The following is a 24107-nucleotide window of genomic DNA, read 5'->3' as shown; positions in this document are numbered from 1 at the left end:
GGGGGAGAGGAGAGGGATCATTCCTAGAGGGTGACTAAGGGCGTGGTTAGAAAACAGGTTCTTCTCAAGGTGTGTAGTACATGTGGTGTGATTACCATCAATTGCTGTGAATGCATACTCAGTCAATATATCTGGATACACTAATGTCCAAAAGCTAAGGACGAACTACATTTTTACCTGTATATGAAAAAATTTTCATTTCCAGCATACTAATAAATTATATTAAACAAAAAATGTTATAAATTTCTTAAAAATTAAATTGCAATATATTTTTTGCAAAAATTACAGATTTCCCAATAACATGACACAGTCAAGGAATTAATATACAGTGCTTATAGAAAACTATGTGGAAAAACATTTTAGTACGGAATATATCCACCCCAAACTGCAATGCAGCTCTTACAATGTCATACCATGCTTAGCACCAAGTAATTCAGTTCTTGAGGCAAACTGACCCAATTCTCCTCCTTTAGAACAAGGATAAGGCCTTCTTTGTTTGCTGGAGAAGAATTTTGAGTAGCAATGCATCCCAAACATGTTCTATGGGATTGAGATCTGGGGAACATGCTGGTCACACAATTTGATGGCCTCTAGAATATCTCTGAGGTTCGTGTATGATTTGCTGTGGCATTGTCATCCACAAAAATTAATTCTTTGCCTACATTATCAATGGTCTCTAGAATATCTCTGAGGTTCATGTATGATTTGCTGTGGTGTCATCCACAAAAATTAATTCTTTGCCTACAGCATCAAGGCACAATTGAACACGATGTCGAACTTCATTGCAATATTGTTCACCAGTCATTATCCCTTTTTCCAGCACTTGTGGCTCAATGAGTCCATTAAGTATAATGCCTCCCCACACCATGACCCTAGCACTGTCATATCTATCCCTTTCAAGAACATTCTTGTGATGGTACACAGACCACTTTCACAGCAGATCGAGTGTTGTCTAGAATCAGAGGAAATACTAAAATGACTCGTCTGTAAAGAGTACATGTCCACCAATGTCTTGTCCAATTTTTATGAATACACCACCACTAAAAATGTGCTCTACAATGAGCTCTGGATAAAGGAATGCAGACTACAGGCCTCTGGGTATATAGGCCTACTTGCCACAGATGTCTTACTACAGTTTGTCAAGATATCCATGTACCTGTACCTGAATGGAGCCAGCTTGCAAGCTGACCTGCCACAGTGCATCAATTGCATTTTGCTGTTATAACCAAAAATCTGTCTTCATGCTCCATATATCAAGGAAAATCTCTTAGCAAACATCTGGAATGCATTCCACTAGTTTGAAACACTGCCCAGAAACTGGATACAATGCTATGTAAGATTCAAACTCTCTGGCAGTATCAGTAATTCTGCAGCCTTCTTCAAGCTTTCCAATAATTCTTCTTCCATGTGAAATCATCTATACTCTTTTTCAGGTTATCTTGGAAGTAAAGAAATATACTACAGGCCATACCGCATCCAAAGGTAGCAGAATATTAGTTCGCTGTTACTATGGCAATGGTCAAATGCGGATTACATTTGTAACTACGCACATGCGTAGAAAATCCCCTAAAAGCCATCGTTGCCCAAATCACACCATTCTACATATAACATTACATTATGATTGCTAATATGAAATTGCATGGCCAAGATTACTCTATATAATTGTGTGTCTTTAGATTTTCTTGGCCATGTGATTAGGCTGTAAATAAAAGAGATTTCATATAGTTTATTATAAACTGGCTTAAGATAAGCAGTGATTGTTTACGTTATGAAGTGAACTTCACTCATCACAACATAGATTTCCGAACACGACATTTTATTATAATAATATAAACACTCGTATCCCTTCATTAATTTAATGAGAAAGCTCTTCAACACCACTCAGGCTGTGGGTAGTATCATCAGATTATGCATCTTCACTAAATAAAGATTCAGAGCTGTCATCTACTGTGAAACATATTTTCACCACCTCATCAATCATTCCATCAAGGGCCCAGAATTTTTATTCTTCTACAATAACATGGGTTATGCAACTTTTCCATGTGTACTCAGTAATTTTTTTAAATCCTTCCATGACCAGTCTTTCAACATCTGAAATTTTGAAAGTTGTATTTTTAGCTACAAATGCCCCTTAATTTGTGCCCAGATGAATTCTATGGGGTTCAGTTCACAATGATATGGTGAAAGACGAATAACTGTGTGTTCTTTCTGTCAATGCGATATTTTTGAAACTGACTTTTGACATTTGCCACCAAGTTCAATAGTTCTGTTTTCACCATATCAGAAGTAAAACCAATTCCTTTTTCCTTCAGCCACTTCTGAATGTCCTTTTTTTGCGTGTAGCCTGATATGGCACATTTTCCAGTCAGACAGAATGGTAAGGTGCATTGTCCATTACAATAATGCTGTTAGGCTCAATGTTTGGCAAAAACATGTTCGTGAACCAATGTTCATAGTACTTTCCATCCATTTTTTTATGATAATCGTCTTGTGATTTCTGTGCTTGTAAAATTTCAAGGGGCCCCTGGTACATATCTGTCTTCATTGCCAGCATGCATTATAATTATACAAGCCCCCTTTCCACTTGATGCTGTCATAGGCTGTCATTAAGCCCAACAAAAATGCTTGATGAGCACTTATTTTACTGTCATGTCCTAGAGAACTTTAGTGCAGGTGTGACCGGCATTCACCCAGGTTGTGACTGTATAATAAATTTTTCATCCCTTGCGATGATATTTCCTGACAGAACACAAATACTGGCGATGCCATAAAATTATACCTTCCCTTTCAAGTAACACCGATGATTGCTTTCTTGTGGTGTAAACAAAACCAAGGTCCTTTAACAACAGGTAAGTTGTTGTTAATGAAATGTGAGGGAGATCTTCATCATTGTTTACAGCAATCATTACCTTATATATATCGTAGGAATTATATTCTTTCAGAAGAAATAGTGCACTTTCTGACGAATTGCTGACAGCATAAAGTCATCATATTTCACCGAGCGTGTGCATAGCCTTACAGCGCTAGGTGTCTTCTTCCCCGGCATATGCAATTGTCCTGTCGTAGGCAGTCCCTTCTTCATGCAGTATACTGCTGTCTTGCTTACACCTGTCAGTTCTGCTGTTTGCTTCACGATATTGCCCACTGATTCATCAGGATTTCTCATCCATAAACCAGTGTAAACATTTAGTATGATACGCTTTTCAGAGCTTCTCACAGGTTTGCTTTTAGGATGTATTACTAATTTAGGACTACCGCAAGTGGAAATACAAGAGCCAACACCACCAGTCATCTCCGCCATGTTTACGGTAAAGTCGGCGGTCATCAGAGACCATGTGATAGATAATTGAATTTTCTAAAAATAAGTTCCCTGTAACAATTTAATGATATGAAACATATAATTCTAGCATTGGCAAGTAAGGAAGTAGTAAAATAATTATATACAAAGTACCACACGATGTGATAACGTAAAAAAAAATTTAAGGAACTATATTTTGCAGCATAAGCCTGTAGTACGAATGATAAGAAAAGGTGGAAATGTAGTTTATTCCACTACTTCCAAAATAACCTGAAAAAGAGTATAGATGATGTCTTTGAGCATTACAAGACATTCAAATTTGCAACTTTATTCCTTCACAAAATGAGCTTCCTTCCATCATAATTCACTTAGCACAGACTTTTGACTTTTATCCTGTTGAGTGCTATGCTACCATGTGACCCCCTATGCACATGATTCGAAAATTTGAATGTGTACCTGCTTTGTGCTTGAAATCATCAGTTACACAAGTTGTCACAAGCTGATTCAACTTAATTTGCAGTTATAATCTTCAGAAATAGTGTTCATCCTTAGGTTTTGGACACAAGTGTATTTTAAGCATAAGTAACTAAGAAAAGCCCTCCCATGATAAACCCTCAGAATCCTTGGTGGTGTTACGATAACTGAAAATAAAACCAACAATATTACCATTTATTAAAATGCTTCATTAGTATCAGATTAATCAAAGCTTATCCATTTATAGAAAACCCACATTTACATAACATATCCACAGACTTGCATTATCAAGATAATCAAAAACGTGGATCACAATAACTCTTAAATGGAAAAAGGGTGATCATTATGGGTGATTTTAATTATGGAAATATAGACTGGTATTGCCACAGCAACCAGAAGTGAAAATGAGTTTGAGTTTTTGAGAGACACTAGTATGAGCAGTATGAGCAGCAGTTAGTTAATGAAGCCAAACAACAACAGCAAAAAAAAAAATAAATAAATAAATAGTGAGTTCTTTCAATATGTAGCCAGCAGAAAAAAAGAAAGATTATGGTAGGATGACACTGATTGGAGAAAATGGTGTGAGGACAACTGCTGAGGAGGATGCAGTTGAGATATTTATTAAGCAGTTCATAAAGGTGTTTCATCCTTGTGTATGTAACATCATGGAGAGCTTGAGAGCAGTGGATGATGAGGAGAAGAAGAGACTAACTATGAGTGAGTAAGACATATATGGGGAATTGAGAAAACTTGATGTTAATAAGACTGTGGAACTTGATAAATTACCACATCATTGAAGGAACGTGTGCTGGAAAGTTGACATCTGCCTTGACATGTGAATAGTACACTATGAATAGTATGAATAGTATGTATAGTACTTAATATGAATAGTACACTGGGTCAAGTTCTAAAGGCATGGAAGGAAGGCAAGATTGTGCCACTTTGTAAGGAAGGTCTCAAGCATCAAATTATAGGCTAATCTGCGTATCAGGTGAGAACCAGAATCAGGTTTACAACAGTGATATTATCTTTGATGGAAGCATGGATTTGATAAAGGGAGGTCATGTTTTAGTAATATACTTACTTATTACAATAAGGTGACAGCTGCATTGAATGAGGGAGATAGATACACAGTAGTATACTTAGAATTTTGCAAACCACATGATTAACATAAACCACATGATTACCACATGAGAGTCAAACTAGAGTTAATGTAGTTGGATATTAGACTAGTGCACTGGATTGCAGATTGGCTATCTGATAGATGTCAGCAAATTGTGTATGGAGGAGTAATATCCTGGAAGGCTAAAGTTACTAGTGGTTTGTCTCAGGATCTGTTTTAGGGCCACTGCTGTTTAACCTGTATGCTAATGATATTGGGGAAGACTTGAATGGGGATATTCAGTTGCTTGCAGATGAAAAGTTTGGACAAACTACGAGGAGTAGAGAAGATGTTGTGGCCTTACAAGAAGACTTGAATAAGTTGAATAAATGGGCACAGGGGTGGGGATGCCAGTTACAAAATGTAAATTTGGTCAACAAAGATGGGAAGCAGAATTTGCTCTTGGTGGAGATATATTGTTGGAGGTGTAGCAACGAAGAGATCTTAGGGTGATTGAGGATAGGGATCTAAAATTTAGACACATTGTCAAAGTTTTCAGGACAACAAAAAATTCTGGCAATGATGCAGAGGACACTGACTTGAAGTAAGGAGTTTCTGGTTCCATTGTATAAGACCGTGATTGTGCCACATATGGACTACTGTGCATGGATTTGGTCACCTGGTTTTTCAGAAGGATGAAGAGATGTTGGAAAGAGTCCAGGGGCAATTGACTAAGATAGTTTCTGATCTCTGGAATGATATGAAGAAAGGTTGAGAAGATGCAACTTTCCAGAGTTAAGCGAATAGGAGGAAGAGGGGTGATATGACAGAGATATACAAGATGGTAAGGGTTGCACAGGATTAACATTAAAGAGGCTTTTCATAAAATATTGAGAGATCAGGGGAGAAAAAGAGGTCAATCCCTCAAAGCTATATAAAGGGGAACAATGGATTGAGGAGCAGGGTTTTTTTGCATTGAGAGTTGTAAATGATTGGAATGCATTACCTGAGAGCATGGTGTCTGCAGAGAATTTGAATGTGTTTAAGGTACAGTATGATGAGCTGTGTGTGTATGACAAAGAGACCGCCTAGATGAGTCTCTTTCTCTCAATGGTATCAATATAAAAATAAGTTCAAACATTCTACAAAAAAATATGGATCCAAACAACACTTATCAGAAGAATTTACGATAAGTGTTGTTTTAAAAAAGTGTTGATAAGTGTTGTCCTATATTAAAGGAATCTGAAATTTCTGCATGTGATTTTCATCTAAAAGAAAAATTCTTTATCCTCCCTATACTTAAATAGGGAGGGTTTCAAAAGCGAGGCATTCTTTAGGCTCTTGCAGCCTGAATTACTTCAGAGACAACTGCAAGAATAAGAAATAAACAGATTATATTTGATTTATTCAGCATGGCAGATGTGATATCTGTAGATCCTGTGATCTGCATGTGATTTTCATCTATAAGAAAAATTCTTTATCCTCCCTATACTTAAATAGGGAGGGTTTCAAAAGCAAGGCATTCTTTAGGCTCTTGCAGCCTGAATTACTTCAGAGACAACTGCAAGAATAAGAAATAAACAGAGTATATTTGATTTATTGAGCCTGGCTGATGTGATATCTGTAGATCTTGTGATCTGTTGGAACTAAATGTTGCATCGCTGCAGGGCTTTTTATTTATTCAGCCTGGCTGATGTGATATCTGTAGATCCTGTGATCTGTTGAAACTAAATGTTGCATTGCTGCAGGTTTTTTTTTTTTTTAAATCAAATTTGAAAGACTACAGAAAACCTACATTGATATCACAAAATATCCACTGAAACTCTTCTCATTTGGACAGCTGAATGCATAGTGTTATGAAAACTATTACAACAACCTTGGTGGAGTCAGCCATTGAGAATGTTTCACTCGGCAATCAACATACCTATTGTCACCTTTATCTCACATTCTTAGCATTCATAACAAATTCCAGCAATGCATTTCTTTCAACCACTACTTTTTTTTAAAAAAAACCTACTTTTCATTTCCCTCTTCACCACATCTTTACAAAACTTTTGAGAAAACTCATTTTCCCCATACTCACCCTTCACTCTATGTACTTTCTTTTGTCTATCATATCACCTCTCTTTTGCCTATCCCTGCAAATTTACATTTCTTTGGTTTCTTCCTATAACCAACATTTGAGAATCTTAATACTTCCTTAGTTACTCATGTAGAGTCCTGACTAATGCTTTTATACTGGCACAATTACCTTCTTATTTCTACTTGTCAGTGTTTCGTATCATGGCAGCAATATGCTGTATAGCACACTTCTATCATTTAAGCAACATACTTTTGCGACAAAGTGCCCTCTGAAAGTAGACAACTGTCATTCACCCCAAGATTTCAATTCACATATCTCATACACTTCTTACAGACAATTCAACAAATACACTCCTTTACACTCCAAATGGCAATACCTTGCATTTTAAAATGCAATTCGCAACGCATTCAATAATAAAAAATAAACACAGATTATATTTGATTTATTCAGCCTAGCTGATATGATATCTGTAGATCCTGTGATCTGTTGAAACTAGATGTCGCATCACTGCAGGGTTTTTTATTTTTAAATCAAATTTGAAAGACTATAGAAAACCTACATTGATATCACATTTCTAAACAGAAAAAACAGAAAAGCACATGATTTATTTTATTATTATTTTTAAATGCTGTAGTTATCTTTAGGTTATATCAGTGCTGCTGACAATTTAGGCCACTTACGACTTTCCCACACATCATAATACTCTTCTTGTTTGCATTATTACTAACTTACTATTAACAATTTTCTTCAAAATTATGTTTGTCGGGTCTCTAGTATGGTCACATCTAACATTTATGTCTTCTAAGGCTCTTTTAACAACATCAATCCTCGATCTTGATCATACTCTGGGTTTTTTCCCTGCCATCCTGGTACCAAACAAGTGTTTTGCTCACCTTTCCTGTTCCATTCTGTTGAAGTGATCATTGAGATCAGCATGGCTCACACATTTTTTTGATGCAAACAGCATCGAGTTCCTTTCTAATATTTTCATTTTTAACATAATTTTGTCAATGATGCCATCTGTTCACTCCTCTAATTTTTTTTTAGAACTTTCGTGTCGGTGTTCTCTAGCTTTTGACTGCTTCATTTCTAACCCAACTCTCAGATTCATAAGTTAAAATTGGTTTGAACAGTCTTGTATACTGCTAGTTTAGTTTGGTTAATTTCTCTCTTATTCCATGTAAATATATATAAACTTGGTTCCAGTGGTGCACCCAGAGGGGGAGGGGCAAGGGGCCCGGCCACCCCCCAAAGAAAAGGAAAAAACACCAGAAAATTTTCCAAAACTCTTTTCCTAATTAAAATTCATTTTTTTTATTTATGTTGTGTTGTGTCTTCTATTTTTATGCTACTTATGAACAAGCGATCATTGCAGATAGGTCACAGTCATAGGTTGTATGCGATGCGTAGTATGTATTCGCAAATCGTCTACTCAATTCGGCCCCTACCCAAAAGTTAAATCCTGAGCGCTCAGCCCCCCCTCCAAGATTAAATTCTGAGTGGGCCAATGCTTGGTTCCCCACCATACCAACTCTGTGTATTCTGTTATCTATTTCCAAATTTAATTTGTAGTCTCTTCACTAAAAATTATGCCACAGTATTTTCCTTGTTCTACAGGTTCTCCATTTAGGATGCAGTTCTAATTTCCCCATGCTGGCTTATTTCTATTATTATTTTTGATTTTCTATCACTAATTTGCATGCCAAAACTGTTAGAGTAGTTATTTATGTTTCTAATGATTCTAATTTCGTATTAGTGTTTCTGGAGATGTCAGCCAATATGGTTAAAATCTTCTTCTTCTTCACACAAATTAATAATTTATTGCTGATATGTCTATGGCATATATCTACTCTGGCAGTGATCTACTCTACTCTGGCAGTGACTACACTTTAATGGAGTAGCGCTTGTCCTAAGTAATAGAATTGCAAAATCTCTATGGGATATTGGCCCATAAATGACAGAATCATAACAGCCAAAATAATTGCACAACCATTCAACCTGTATATTATCCAAGCATATGCACCAACCCAAGATCACCCAGATGAACAGTTGGAACAATTTTATAAAGACATCCAAACTGCAATCTCCAGTGCTAAGTCAGATGATGTTATTATACTGATGGGCGACCTAAATGCAAAAGTGGGCTCAGAAAAAATCTCATTTTGCATGGGAAACCAAGGGCTTGGAATCAGAAATGAAAGAGGTGAAAGATTAATTCAATTCTGTGAAACCAATGACCTAATAATTGCCAACACACTGTTTAAACATCCTCCCAGAAGACTATATACCTGAACAAGCCCTGAGGACATCTATAGAAACCAAATTGACTATATAATAATAAGCAAAAGATTCCAAAATGCAATAACACAAACAAAAACATATCCTGGAGCAGACATAGGATTGGACCACAACCCAGTGATTGCAAAAATCAAAATAAAACTTAAGATACCAAGCCAACCATTCATAAAAAAAACTTATAATTCAGACTCACTTAACAACCAAGAAGTTAAAGACTGCTTTATAAAATAATTCACAAAATCCCTTAACAAGTCTGACACCACAACTCACACAGAAAATAGAATGCCAATTGATGAAATTAACATGAATTGGCAAACATTCAAGAATAGCATCAATGAAGCAGCCAAAAATACACTCCCACAATTAAAAAGGAAAAGGAATAAACCTTGGATGAATGAAAAAATACTGACGTTTATGGAACAAAGAAAAAAGTTAAAGAACAAACCTGAATATAAAAGCATGAATAAAGAAATTTAAAAAAAAAGAATGCAGGAAAGCCAAAGAGGAATGGATTAAATATAAATGTATAGATATAGAAAACCTTGGCAGAAGCAGAGAAATGCATGAAAAGATCAGAGAAATGACAAGCAGGACAAATACAGCAAACCATGCAAGTGTCATTAGAGACTCAAGAGACCATATTCTAATGGATAAAAAAGAAATCATGGAAAGATGGATTGAATACACAAGGAAATTATATGACCAACAAAGAAATGATATCCCTGAACAGACTGATTTAGGACCATCCATTTTACTCTGTGAAGTTGAAAATGCTGCCAGAAAACTAAAACCACATAAAGCTGCAGGAATAGATAACATCTCGGCATCTTGGTTGAGGGCTCTCGATGAAGGAGGACTGAAATTTCTAACAAAATTATGCAATAAAATATACGAGACTGGATTTCTACCCAAAGATATTAATCACTCAATTTTCGTTCCAATTCCCAAAAAAACAAAAGCTACAAGATGTGAAGAGTTCAGGATAATCAGCCTCATCAGTCAAGTATCAAAAGTCCTCCTATACATTATTCTTGAAAGAAATAAAAGAAAAATAAACATAGAAATAAATGATACACAAAGTGGCTTCAAGGAAAATGTAGGTACAAGAGAAGGTATTTTCAATGTCAGAACCATCACAGAAAGATATCTAGAAAAACAAAAAGATGTGTACCTCTGCTTCATAGATTACAAAAAGGCATTCGATAATGTCCAACATGAACAACTAATTGAAATCCTTTCAAAAATAAGCATGGATGGAAAAGACATTAGGCTATTAACTAATCTTTACTGGGAACAGACTGCATCTTTGAAATTAAATAGAGAGACCTCAGAAGAATTCCCAGTTCAGAAAGGTGTGAGACAAGGCTGTGTCTTTTCTCTGATTCTCTTTAACCTATACACAGAAGAAATATTTAATAAAATTAGCAACTTCAAAGGAATCACTGTAGGGGCAGAAATATTAATAATCTAAGATATGTAGATGACACAGTTCTTCTAGCTGAAAACAAATATGACCTCAAAACTCTCATAGATGAAACCCTCAAGTATAGCGAACAGTATGGCCTCAGTTTCAACTTTAAAGAGACAAAAATCATGATAATTTCAAGAGAAAAGAAAATACAAAAAAATATGCATCGATATAAAAGGAAATAAATTAGAACAGGTGCAAAAATACATATACCTCGGACACTTGATCATAGAGAATGGCAAGACAGAAGATGAAATTAGAAAAAGGATTGAAATCGCAAGGTCAACTTTCAACAGTATGAAAAATCTACTAACATCTAGAGAATTAAATGTGAAAACAAGACTAAGAATCTCCAAATGCTACATATAGTCTACATTATTATATGGAGTAGAGACATGGACACTCTCCAATCTGTGTGAAAAAACTGGAGGCCTTTGAAAGCTGTGAAGAATTATGAGAATATCATGGAAAGAAAAAAAGACAAATGAAGAGGTACTAGAGATGGCAGGCATCAACAGGAGCCTGATGAAAGAAATTAAAAAGAGAAAAGTTAGATATTTTGGACATATTCTGAGACATAACTGCCTACAAAGGAGACACTTCTCGAAGGAACTGTTGAGGGAAAGAGAAAGAAAGGAAGACAAAGACTGGAGTGGATGAAAAATATAGAAGACTGGACCTATCTCTCATATGAGGAATGCAGCAGAGAGGCATAGAATAGGACATGGTGGAGACACATGGTAGTCAATCTCCTGGAGGGAGAAGACACCTGACAGGACAGGACTGATATGACAGCATGTCTCCATACCATTTTAATAACTATTAAGTCACAAAGATATGTAATCCTTCAAATGATTGCAGCTAGCTGAAGTAATACTAAAGATGAATAAAACTGAATGTGAGAATTCTAGATGAATATCCCTACTGAGTGTTCCAGGGAAGATTTATAAACATATACAGTCGGGTCTCATTTTATGCAGTAGATACGTTCCACAGAAAACCGCATATAAAAAATCGCACAAAAAAAAAGGTCTAACTTATGTTGAAAAATTAGGGATATGTTCCATAATTTTCTAAAACGACATAAAACTGAAGCAATGAATTAAAATTAACCTAAAATTGCATAAAAAAGTTTATGAAAATTCAGGAAAATAAGAATGTCTAAGTTTGTTTTAAAGCTTTATTCATTTAATTTTATTGAAAAGTAACAATTTTTTTTTTCATCAGAATTATCATTGCTATTAGACAATATTCGGCAATGTTTGCAAACTGGCGCAAAATCACTTTCATCACCAGAAGAGATAGTCAGCGCATCAGATTTGTATGGTAAAGGCAATGGTTCTTCACAAACAGAATTAGCTTCACCCTCGTTCTGTGCTGATTTTTTTCTTCTAACAATGTAATCAGTGATTAAACTTTGCGATGATGATTTCACTAATTTTTTATACAGCTCGCGATATCCAGACATACAGTTCTTCAGCTCACATTGGAATTTAAAGGCTCGTTCAGAATTTGTGTCATTAACAAGAAAATGATTTTCCAATTTATTACACAGTTCAAGACTTTCTCGAATTATATTTGCAGTGAGGGGGACAGGTTTTTCTCGAGCTTCGTTTTCTGGATCTTCGACGATATCTAAAGTTAATCGATATCCAATAATATCATGTCACTTAAGGCATTATTCATGCTTGTTTAGAAAACGTAGTGCCTAGATTTTTTAAAAGTAATATGCCTACAGATTTAAATTTTAATATGAATAAGAGACAAGGGACTCTGTTTAATTTTGGTGTTAAGAAATCTCTTATTGAAGGTGTTTGTGATGCAACAAATAGCGATTCATCCACTACAAAAGAAATTTCCAGGACAAAGGGAGGGGAAAACTATCAGTACACAGGAGAAAAAGTCTGCATTCACTCATAAGTACTTATAATACTATACATTTTTGGTGATCAGAATGGGATATGTCAATGAAAATCAGCACAAATTAATTTAATGTTTATGTTTAATTAATTATTAATTAATGATCAATTATTAATTAATAATAATAAATCAGCTAAATTAACAATTAATTATTAATTAATATATTACAAAATAATCAAGGTGTTCCATGAAAATTTCAGGATTTGCGAAGTGTTTCGTCGTAGGAAAAGTTTGGGAAATGCTGGATTACCCTATTATCGGAATGGATTTTCCTTCTGTTAACATGCGCAGAAGTGTCGAAAGGTCTCGTATCTGTGGGTGTACTATACCGCATAACTTCAAATCTGCATAAAAAGAGACCCGAGTGTACTTGAAAAAAAAAATTCAGAAAAATTGGGAGAGGATGAAAGTTGGTGAAAGAACCAGCTGAGTTCAGGCCAAATAGAGGTTATCAGAATCAAATTTTCACTTTAAGACAAATAATTGGGAAGTCATTGGAATATAACATTTGTAGTTTTATAGATCTAGAAAAAGATATATGACAAGAGAAAAGCTGTTCAAAATACAGGGCATTTCAAAAGAGTGTATACAACTTTGCAGGAGAACAGAGAATAACCTGGAAGACATACAAAAGCAGAGTGAATGTCATAATGTAGTGAAACACATCAATTTTTGGTCACATAACTTTATTTGAAAATGGCGACTTTCAATGGTGCAGAGAGAGCATATTGTGTTCCAATTACGTGTGTTCTGGTTTAAGAAAACAAGTCTGCAACACAAATTCAAAGGACTTTCCACATGCAATATGACAAAGAACCTCCTAGTAGGTACACAATCTACACATGACACAAGAATTTTGTGGAAACAGGTTGTTCTGTGCATTATCCAAGGTCAACAGGAAGGCTGTGTGCTGTCGGTGCTGTTTTTTCCAGAGAAGCCCTGGAAAGTCAACCAGATGGTTGTCTCATCAAACTGAAATTCCACATGATTGTGTGGTGTGTTTTATGACAGCATCTACATTTAAGGCCCTACAGATTTCCCTCATACAACATTCGAAGAAAGAAGATGTTCAAGATTTCTGTATGGAAATTATCAGTAGGATAGAACAAAATGAGGACTTTTTTGGACATGATTATTTTCAGTGACGAGTGCACTTTTCACTATCAGGCTTGGAAGTAACACTAATATAACAGTTGTGTGAGTTTTTTCCCAAAGCACTCAGAAGTAAAGACCGTCAGCGGGTTGATGAAGAATCAGCAGATCCAAAAGGCTGCTTTTTTTTTTTTTTGGTTAAAGTGAACTGTATTTCTTTGGAATATGAACTTTTCTAGATCTGAAGAAAAACTAATCCAAATTCCAAAGATGTCAGCATATCTGTACCAAGGTGTTCCATAAAGTACTTAGCAAGTGCGGATGAAAGAGGCTTTCCATTGCTGTAACTTCAATCTATTTTAAAAAATGGTTTTTAATACCACTACTGGCAACCTCAAACAGAAATATAAATTACTCATTAACTGTTCCAGAACTTCTAGTGTTACCAGCAACTTCAATAAATTAGTCATTTATATATGATCAACAGTTCACTTAAGATGAAATTCAGTATCATCTAAAGGTCACAATTATACCATTTCTCATAAGCATTTGGCACTGGACTTTCTATTCCATAGATAGAGGCTTACATTCTGTTCCGTCCAAAACTACTAATGCAATTCACTTTATGAACGTCAAAATTCTTTTCAAAGCTAACCCACCACCATCTGATTGTTAGATAATACTAAATTTAATCTTAATTTCATTCCAGAAATGAGAGTTCTTAAATCTTTAAAGAATAATGAGAATAACAATTATCACCACCAGAGCAGGCAAAGGTAAGGCTATGGTTATACAAGATAAAAAAGAATATCACAGGAAGATTTCCTTAATGCCTGTGACTATTCTACTTACCAGTCCCTCTTCTGAGGGACTGGTAAGTAGAATAGTCCACTGTTAGTAAGATTACTAACAGTGGACTATTACCACTGTTAGTAAGATTATTACACTTAATAATCTTAGTGACAATGTCTCTGGTTGAGATGATGATTTTAAACAAAAAACTCAAGCTCTTTCATGCATGTCTCCCAAGTAACATTATATGATTTTTCCAAGATCCATATACCTAGTATTCCTTAAAGACTGATTGCTGATTTTACTGGTTGTCCCAATTATAAGCTAAGTATCTGACAAATTTACTTTCTACTTTTGCAGGAAAATCTTTCTTTCATATTACAAACACACTAGACTTTAGAAACAAAATTCTTCGGATATTAATTAGCTCAGATGCAGTGTCACTCTTCACCAACACTCTATCAGATATCGAGATACTCAACCAGAATTTTCTTTCTAATATTGTTAAACTTTTGGATTTTGTTTTCACTCTGGATATTTTATCATTCAAAATAAATTGTATCAAATAATTGAAGATACAGCTATAAGAAGTCCCCTTTCGGGCACACTTGCTAATTTATGGAATACTTCAACCAACATCGCAGTGAAAATATTTAAAGAAGTTTTAACCCTAACATCAATATAGTAGAGAGGATATGATGCTAATCTCTAGCTCTCATTATTACACTAGTCCTTGATTCAAATGTGTTCCAAGAAAGATTGCCCCCTCCCACACCATTACAATTCTATTTATATTGGAAAACTATTTTGAAATGATAACAGTAATAGTAGTAGTAATAATAATATATACCCTTTCTCTCCCACTATGACTGGACCATTTTAATGAAAGATTTAGCAAAACAAAATTATGTTTACAATTTATGTCAAAAAAATTCTAAGTTTACCTGTTGTCTTAATTAACAATGGCACCACAAAAGAATGCATCATGATATGTACCTTTTTTATGATTGCATATGATTATTTCCTTGTTTATTACTTATGTTTGCTAATCAGGCTACATGTCCCAAGTAAACAGTTGGTATGGCACTTAGAAGAATACACATTAGCAACCACTGGAGCAAGATGTCCATAACAGAATAATCTCAGGTTGTATGATCACTTCAACAGAATGGGATAGGAAAGGTTAACAAAACAAGTGTTTTTAATTTTTCTTCTTTTTTGCCAGGATGGCAGGAAAAATACCCAGCAGAAGACCAATATCTAGGTTGGACAATATTGGAGTCCCAACAGATAAAAGATTCGTTTGGAGGAAAACTGTAAGAAATTATTAATGATTTAAACTTTTCATGCAGTACTAACACGATGTCCTGTATACCCCATGAAGGTATATGTCAGGAAATCGATAATGTGTTCCATGTAAGATTCATATATATTCTTAAGTGGCTATGAAAAATGTGGAAGAGAAACTTCAGAATTGGTTGAGTTCAAACCAAACCAGACTTTTACTTTAACACAAACAGTCTCAGAAATCGCTGGAATATAAAAAGTGCATGTATTAAGTTTTGTAGATCTAAAAAATGCACATGATAAGGCACCAAGAGAGAAGCAGTTCGAGATGCTGCAATTATGATGCAAATTGGATATTATACAGAAGTACAATATCCAATACACACACAGCCAACAGAGGTATGTGTATGTTAGAATAATAGCAAAATTATGTGTAAAACACAAGTGAATGATCCTCACTGCTATCTATTATCTATATGGATCACATTATGAAGGGAAGTGGCATTACTTTTATGCAGTTAATGTCATACTCTTAAACAAATCCATTACAGGTTTTAGGAGCAAACTGACAAAAATTAAAAATATAGGAAGGAGCATGAAAAACATCAACTGCATTCTTAGTGAAGACTACAGAACAAGTAAAATATCTCATCTTTTAGTGAATATGATAATAAAACTTGGAAATGGAGAATAGAATACGCAAAGATGATAAACTTGTATAGAAATTAGTCAAAATGCTAAACTAGCAGTATTCAAGACTATGTTTAAACAAATTTTAACTTCTGGATCCGAAAGCTGGGTTAGAAATATGAGGACAAAACTAGAAACCATAGTTGTGCAAGTGCTAAGAAAAATTAGGGAAGTTAGATGACATTTTTTAATTTGATTTTTTATGGTGCAAACACATCAAAGGTGACACTGCACCAGGACACGGATCACAGCACTACATATGATAATGGTTAGTAGGACAATCACAAACATCCATGCCCTTGGTGGGATTTGAACCTGTAGCCTCTTGGATGAAAAGCAGATATGCTAACCACTCGGCCAACCAGGCCAGCTCAGATGGCATAAATGGTCATTCAAAATGAAGATATTAGAGAGACACGGGACTTTGTTGCCATTCAAGAATATATGAGCAGAACTTATATGAGAGGAAATGCAAAAGAGGTGTGTGATGCCAGGATAGTAAGAAAAAGATATAGAGGTAAATGAAGATTGTGAAATGATGCAGGTAAAATCTTAGAAGACAAAGTGTAAGGTTTGAAATACAAGAGAGACCTAACAAATAGCCAATTAATCTGGAATAAAATCATTGACATTAAGCTAGTAATAATGTGTACTAACATGTACAGTACATAATATATTATATACTCCCTTGAGTATATAAGTAGCAAAAACCTGTGTGTGTGTAACCTTTATTATTACTGTACTCAGAATAAGGTTTTTTTTTTTAAGTAATTATAGCTGAAATTATATGCTGGTTTGCATTTGGATTTAATTTAGAGAAAACCACAACAACTGGCTTCATTCTGGAAAGATATTCTCACAATGACATACTGCAACTTATATAATTATACTTCAAGAGAAGAGAATGGACTGTACCACTATGTGATACAAAGGACAACTTGACAAAGTCAGCTACTCTCTCTCTCTCTACACACAGACAAGTAGTTCTATGCAAGCACAAAATATGGATGAAAAGGAGATAATTTTTCAAGTTTAATATCACTTGTTTTCCATTCTTCCCTTCCCATTTTAAATTCAACCAAATATATATTATTGAATATATATTTTGAATTCAACCAATATGATATGCATATTGGTTGAATGTGCGGAACCAATATGCAGAATTTTTGGAAGTGTATATCACTTCCAAAAATACACTGGAACCAAAACCAATCTGATCTAGATCTTCCTTAGTAATATAATATTTATTCAAGATTCAAAGCAAAGACCCCTGCATGTCAATTGACTTCTGGTACAACATCATGTAATTGTAACTCAATTATCACAACAGCAAACTGCCATTCCAATACGGTCAAATAAACAGTCATTTATTGTAGTAACAAACATCTGATTACTGAGCTGTTAAAAGAACCATTGTTATCATAAACATTATGCCACATCTATCCAAGACAACAAGCAAAACTATTTATCATAAATAAATTATAAAAAATAATGTATAAAAGCTCTACTTGAACATTTTAATAAGTCTAAGCCCACAGTGCAAATTATTTATCTTCATTGACAAACCAGCAAAATTTCCTCTTTAAAATTTATTTGTTCATATCAAATTACTTCTGAATTTGAAAATAAATTCTAAATAAAACAATTAATGCTAAAATCATCTAATACCTTAAGAGCAGCAGTCCCAGCATATTGACGACTAATGATATCTCCATTATTTGCCCACATCATTTGAAAAACCCGTCTGCAACTGGCTGGTAAGATTCCTTCTGGTGGTAGTAAACCTAGCTTGATAAACTAAAACAAGAGATTAATTAATCAGTTACAATTTCTGTTATTTCGAAGTATAATTATTATTATACACAGATTTCTGGATTCTAGATAAATGCTTGAGTGACTGTATCACCATACTCATTTTCTAAGAAACCGTCCAAACTGCAAAGTGGCATAGAAAACTGCAAAGTGGCGTGACAAGCATAATAAAATTTCTGATATGTACAAAATACTATAACACTACATCAAAAGTTTACATTATTATTAACTTCCTATCAACATTTTTCTCCAAATTAATTTGATATCTGCCAGAACACAACTATTGTCAGATCTTATATTTCAGTCTAATCTGGCCCATCTAACTGCATCAATCCACACCTAGACCTTGATCTTCTTCTGGGTCTTTTATCTTCGATCCTGGCATCAAACACCTGTTTTGTTAATCGAAGGATTCTGTTTAAATAATCACTTGGGATTAGATCTGCTCACACACTCCTGAATGCTAGCAATGTCAAGTTCCTTCCTAATAACTTCACTGCTAACATGATTCTGCCACCATGATCTGTTCACTCCTCTAATTTTATTTCTTGTATCTTTCCATGTGAATCTGTGAAGATTCCATTATTAACTATTGTGAAGAAGTCACTGCTGACTTCTTCACAATATGACTAGTCAACATCCTGAACAGAAACTGCGCAGGTACTTATTATTAGCTTCATTCTTTCCTCCAAATTTTCCCCAAACATTTCTATGTCTGGTATCCATCTCCTACTCTGCTCTCCAAGAAGAACCAGCTTTTCCCTTGTGTCAGACTTATTTATGCCACAGGCATAAATAAGTCTCATTATCCAATTCCCCATTTTGATGTTTGTCCACATTACTATATTTAAGTCTGCTTGCAATTCAAGATGATGATCCTTATGTTTAGTGTTGAATACTATAGTTACACCTTCCTTCCCTGGACCATTACTGCCTGAATTCAACATCTTGTATTTGTTATTTGTATTTGGCAAAGCTAAAGATCTTGTACAAATAATCAAGAAACGAAAAACAACATAACTTGGCCACATCATGAGAAACAGCAAACACCAACTTCTACAAACTATTTTGGTAGGAAGAACTGATGGCAAAGGAACTAGAGGAAGAAAAAGAATATCATGGTTTGACAACTTCAAGACATGGACAGTAAAGAGCAGCGCACAACTGCTCCGATTAACACAAGAACGCAGTTTGTTCGCCAAGATGGTCACTGACCTTCGACAGAAGATAGCACCATAAGAAGAAAAAGAAGAATGCTAATTACATTGATATGGTACTTCTTGAATTCTTTTGCTATTTCTACTCCTTTGTTTCTTCTTCTGCTCATGGTGTCTATCATGAATTCTGTTGATATTGACTTCAAGTTTGTTTCAGTAGCTGATATTTCATTGTTTGCTCTGGTTCCTTGACTAAAATAGCAGAGGGCTTTGTTTAACTAAGTGCCATAACAGTTTCTTGATGTAAGTAAATGGTGTAAACCACTTACTTACATCGGTGGTGGGGTAAATCCCAAACTGTCAGCCCATCCTTGTTTGTTCAGTATCAAGGCAGATCCTACTAACCACAAGAAGGTTAGGACTGGACATTAGTTCAGAAGCTCAGTCAGTTCTCTGCATTCCTTAAAAATGTTATGTGGAGGTTCCTCTTAACAATCTAGCTTTGATCCTAAAGAGCAATGCCCACCTCTAAAAATGTTCAAGAGAACGGCTGTGAGACTGAATAAGGATAATCTGCCAACCACATGATACTGCCATGCAAGATCTCATTAGTGGGAGCCAGACCCAGGAAGATATCAAGGTTGAATTAATGCAGATGTCATATATTTCTTGCACACAAGTGATTCGCCCATAATGCTTAGCATTATGCACTTCTGAAAGGAAGTATGCTTTGCATAATGGGATACTAAGTTAATTCATATGATGTTAGTAGCTTCTATAAACAAAGTACAAACTTTGTTTGCTTATGCTTGGATAAAGGATTAAACAAGAATATAATTTCTTGGAAAGTAATATGTACATAAATTTATTAGTATCAATGGAACTTAGTTGATAGAGGAGGTTGTCCTGACAGGGAAAGAAACTGAAAGGAATAGCATATTTTGGGAGGACGAGGAGGGTAAAGGAGATGGTGGAGTGTTACTTGTGGAGATGTGCTGAATATTCGGTTTGGCTTCGGTATTCAATACATGCAAAGCAAGAAAAAAATTCAGTATTTGGCTGGCTGAAGCAGAAAAATTCCTGTTAGATGTCTCAAAACAAATGGAAAAAATCAGGTCACTTCATACAAAGCCTTGTTGGTTTGCAATAGGTGCTTTCTTTGTTGTTTTTATTTTATTTGTAAAACAAATGAAAGAAATATCAAAAAAATAGGCAGTCAAAAGTGAAAGTAAATCTATGAAAATAACAAACGTTCTTTGAAATTAAATGTTAATGAATTATCTAAAAAATAAAAAGGCTCTGGATGACAAATTGGCAAATATATTTGCATTACACTATGGTTGAAATTAGTGCATTGGATAAAAGGCCATATTCTATTGCTTAAAAAAGGAAGGATGGGGGGTTAAGGATAATGAATAAACTTATTCTGTAGTACAATTTCTTTTGGCATCCTGCCAACATAAGTTCTTCAGAAGGGCAAATATTCATTATGAAACTAGATGTAGGCTTCTCTCAAAAATGAATTCATTTTTTTAAAATAAATCCATAATTATTCTCTATATTTCGCAATTTAAAATAAAAATAATTTTAATTTTGCTATTTGAGGAAATAAGTGCAATATTTGTTCTGATTTTTATGCATCGTCATCATCATAATGATGATGATGCATAATCTAATTACGGGTATAGACCATATTGGTCTGTTCCGGTCTCATTTTCCATCCAATATACTTTTTTTTTTTGAGGTCTACCCTGCCTTCTCTTTCCAATTGGCTCATATTTTAGTATTTGTTTAGGATATCGGGTGTTGGCCATTCAATTTATATGTTCAATCCATTTTTGTTTATAATTGTTTAGTTTTTCTTCTATTGATTTTGTTTTCAGTTCTTTTAAAATGTCTTCATTCCTTTTTTGATCTAATAATATGCATTTTGCAGTTCTTCTCATAAATCTCATTTCACTTGTTTTTATTCTTTGTTTATCTTGTTTTTTGATTGCCCAAATTTCATTGCCATATAATAATGTGGGCACTGCTAACGTATTGTATATTTTCAAGCGTGTTTCTTTTTGTACTATATTTGGGTTGAGTGTTCTATTTATCAGAACTATAATCTGCAAAAATTTTGAAGTTTTTAATTTTATGTCTTTTTCTCCTTCATATGATATTTCACATCCAAGATAACTGAAAGTATTTATCTGTTCTATTATTTTATTATTAATAACTATTTTGCTTCTAACTGGAGTTTGCACAAAATGCCATTGTTTTAGTTTTATCTATGGAAATTTTCATCCCAAACTGTTCTACTATAATCTTTAAATTATATATTGCTCTTTGTAAATTGCTTTCCTTATCTGATATTATTACCTGATCATCTGCAAATAATAGCATATTTATTTTGTTATTTTGTTTATTTATTTTGTTATTAAAGGTTCCACATAAAATTTAATTATATTGCAGAAATAAAGTTTCAAACATTTTTCAGGGAGCTTATGAGGACATAATCTTTGGCATGAGTTGTCTTGACTTTCACTATTTAAAGGACATGAGTCCTGGACATCTGTACAGGAACCCGGTATATTCACATTTTATTAGTAGGTCTCACTGGCCTGATAGGTGTTACAAACTGTTTATTCTCATCATAACAGCCCATACAAAAACCTCAGAGTAACAAGTCTCTTTTAAATATACCATAGCACTTACTAAAATAAAGAGCCAAAAGACTTCAGTTCAGCAATGCAAAATTATATAAGTCAAGTGGAAATTAGATCAAGCATTATTTCAAAGCCGAATTAGAAACTATGAGAGTTTTGTAAGGTATGTTGACCAGAGAGCTTATGGAAATACACTCCCCGGCATTAACAAGTTGCCTTAGTATGGACTACTTAGAAGACATAGGTGCCACCCAAGCATCTATATATTCGTCTTTTATTAGTCCATTTTAATAAGGTTTCACTGACCTGACAGCTGTTTCAAACTGGTTGAAACTCTCATTCAGTACAAAGGAACTTGAAATGTCAGAGAAATGTATTTTTCCTAAGCAAATTCTCAGTTGGTGTATAAAAGTAATTACTAAAATAAAGAGCTAAAAGCCTTTGGGCCCTTTATTATAGTAATTACTTATGAAACTTTCATAGTTTCTACATTCAGCTTTGAAATAATGCTGGATCTAATATCCACTTGACTTATATAATTTTGCATCGCCAAAATGGAGCCATCTGGCTCTTTATTTTAGTAATTACTTTTACACACCGACTGAGAATTCACTTATAAAAAATACATTTCTCTGATATTTCAAGTTCCTTAGTGCTGAATGAGAATTTTTGCTCTCTTAAAGTTTCCTGATCTCTGAGGAGAACCAACCAGTTCGAAATAGCTGTCAGGTAAGTGAAACCTTATCAAAATGGACTAATAAAAGGCGAATATATAGATGCTTGGGCAGCGCCTATGTCATCTAAGTAGTCCATACTAAAGCAACTCGTGAATGCTGGGGAGTGTATTCCCATAAACTCTCTGGTCAACTTACATTATGAAACTTTCATAGTTTCCATATTTGGCTTTGAAATAATGCCGGATCTAATATCCACTTGACTTATATAACAATACCATAGCAGTTCTATGTCAAAAAGTTAAACAGAATAAGTAAACTCTTGGTAGCTGCATAATCACATATTAAATTATAAAGCAAAAAGACTTTAATTTGGAATAAATAAGAAAATAAACTAGTAGATATTATATGAATGCATTTGTATTTTACACCCAAATATAGAAAAAACTTAAAAGTTTCAAAAATCTTTCAGAGAGCGTATGAGAAATTTAGGTTTTCTTAAGCTCTGGGAAATGTTTCTACATTTGGCTATAAAATATAGATGGGTCCATAATATTCTCCTTTCAGTATCTTACTAATGCCAGATTGAAGATTCTAGACTCTACTTTTAATATTTGCCAATTTTATTACATTCATGGAAAACAAAAATTTAATTTTCGCTTTTCATCGAAGAGCCTAAAAGTCTTTATTTGGGAAATGTGAAACAATTGCAAAATACAGAAACAGGGGATATTAAAGATATATGCTTATTTCATAAACTTAAAAAGATTCGAATAAAGACCACAGAGCTTATGAGAATACAATCCTTAGCAGCAGAGTTGCCTTAGTTAGAACTTCTTAAAAAACTTTCCATCTTTCTATATGTTATACCTAGTCTAGCCATAAATACTGTTAGAACTTGAATAGTGCATAAACCTTTAATTTATCAGTAAATTATTTACATTCTATCACCAGTTTTCAGCACATAAAAACCACATGAATGACATGCATATAGCAGCATTCCATATTCAAAATGTCCCCCTTTTGCCTTCATGCATGCCTGAAGTCTGAAGAGCCACATATTGATGCCAGCACACACACAACATCCAATGGAAATAATACCCACTGCTTGCTCTAAAACCACCTTCAGGCTGGCAATGCTGGAGTGTCATTTCTTGTAGGCTACTCTCTCAAGCTCCAACCACAATCTGAAGTTCAATAGATTCAGACTGGGACTTCCAGATGGCCTATCAGATAGTGATATGTGGTTGGGCATATTCACCTTCAACTACTGTTATGTGGTCCTTGCCTTGTGTGCAGGTGCGGAGTC

The 24107-nt window shown here is 34.5% G+C and overlaps 1 protein-coding gene across 2 annotated transcripts in view; it reads right to left on the bottom strand.

Annotated features, from left to right (window-relative positions):
• sp3 (phosphatidylinositide phosphatase spermathreecae) overlaps positions 1-24107 on the bottom strand; it is a 400619-nt gene that overhangs the window by 175384 nt on the left and 201128 nt on the right. For both annotated transcript variants that reach the window (XM_090394946.1, XM_090394954.1), the window contains exon 11: positions 18173-18301. In XM_090394946.1, coding sequence (XP_090251072.1) covers positions 18173-18301 — 129 coding nt within the window. The remainder of the gene's footprint in view (positions 1-18172; positions 18302-24107) is intronic.

This window comes from Typopeltis vanoorti, chromosome 1, assembly GCF_054136105.1.
Source record: "Typopeltis vanoorti isolate ZY-2024b chromosome 1, IOZ_Tvanoo_1.0, whole genome shotgun sequence".
In the NCBI taxonomy this organism is placed as follows: domain Eukaryota; kingdom Metazoa; phylum Arthropoda; class Arachnida; order Uropygi; family Thelyphonidae; genus Typopeltis; species Typopeltis vanoorti.
Note: the sequence above shows the minus strand (reverse complement) of the source record. Positions and strands in the feature narration are given on the sequence as shown.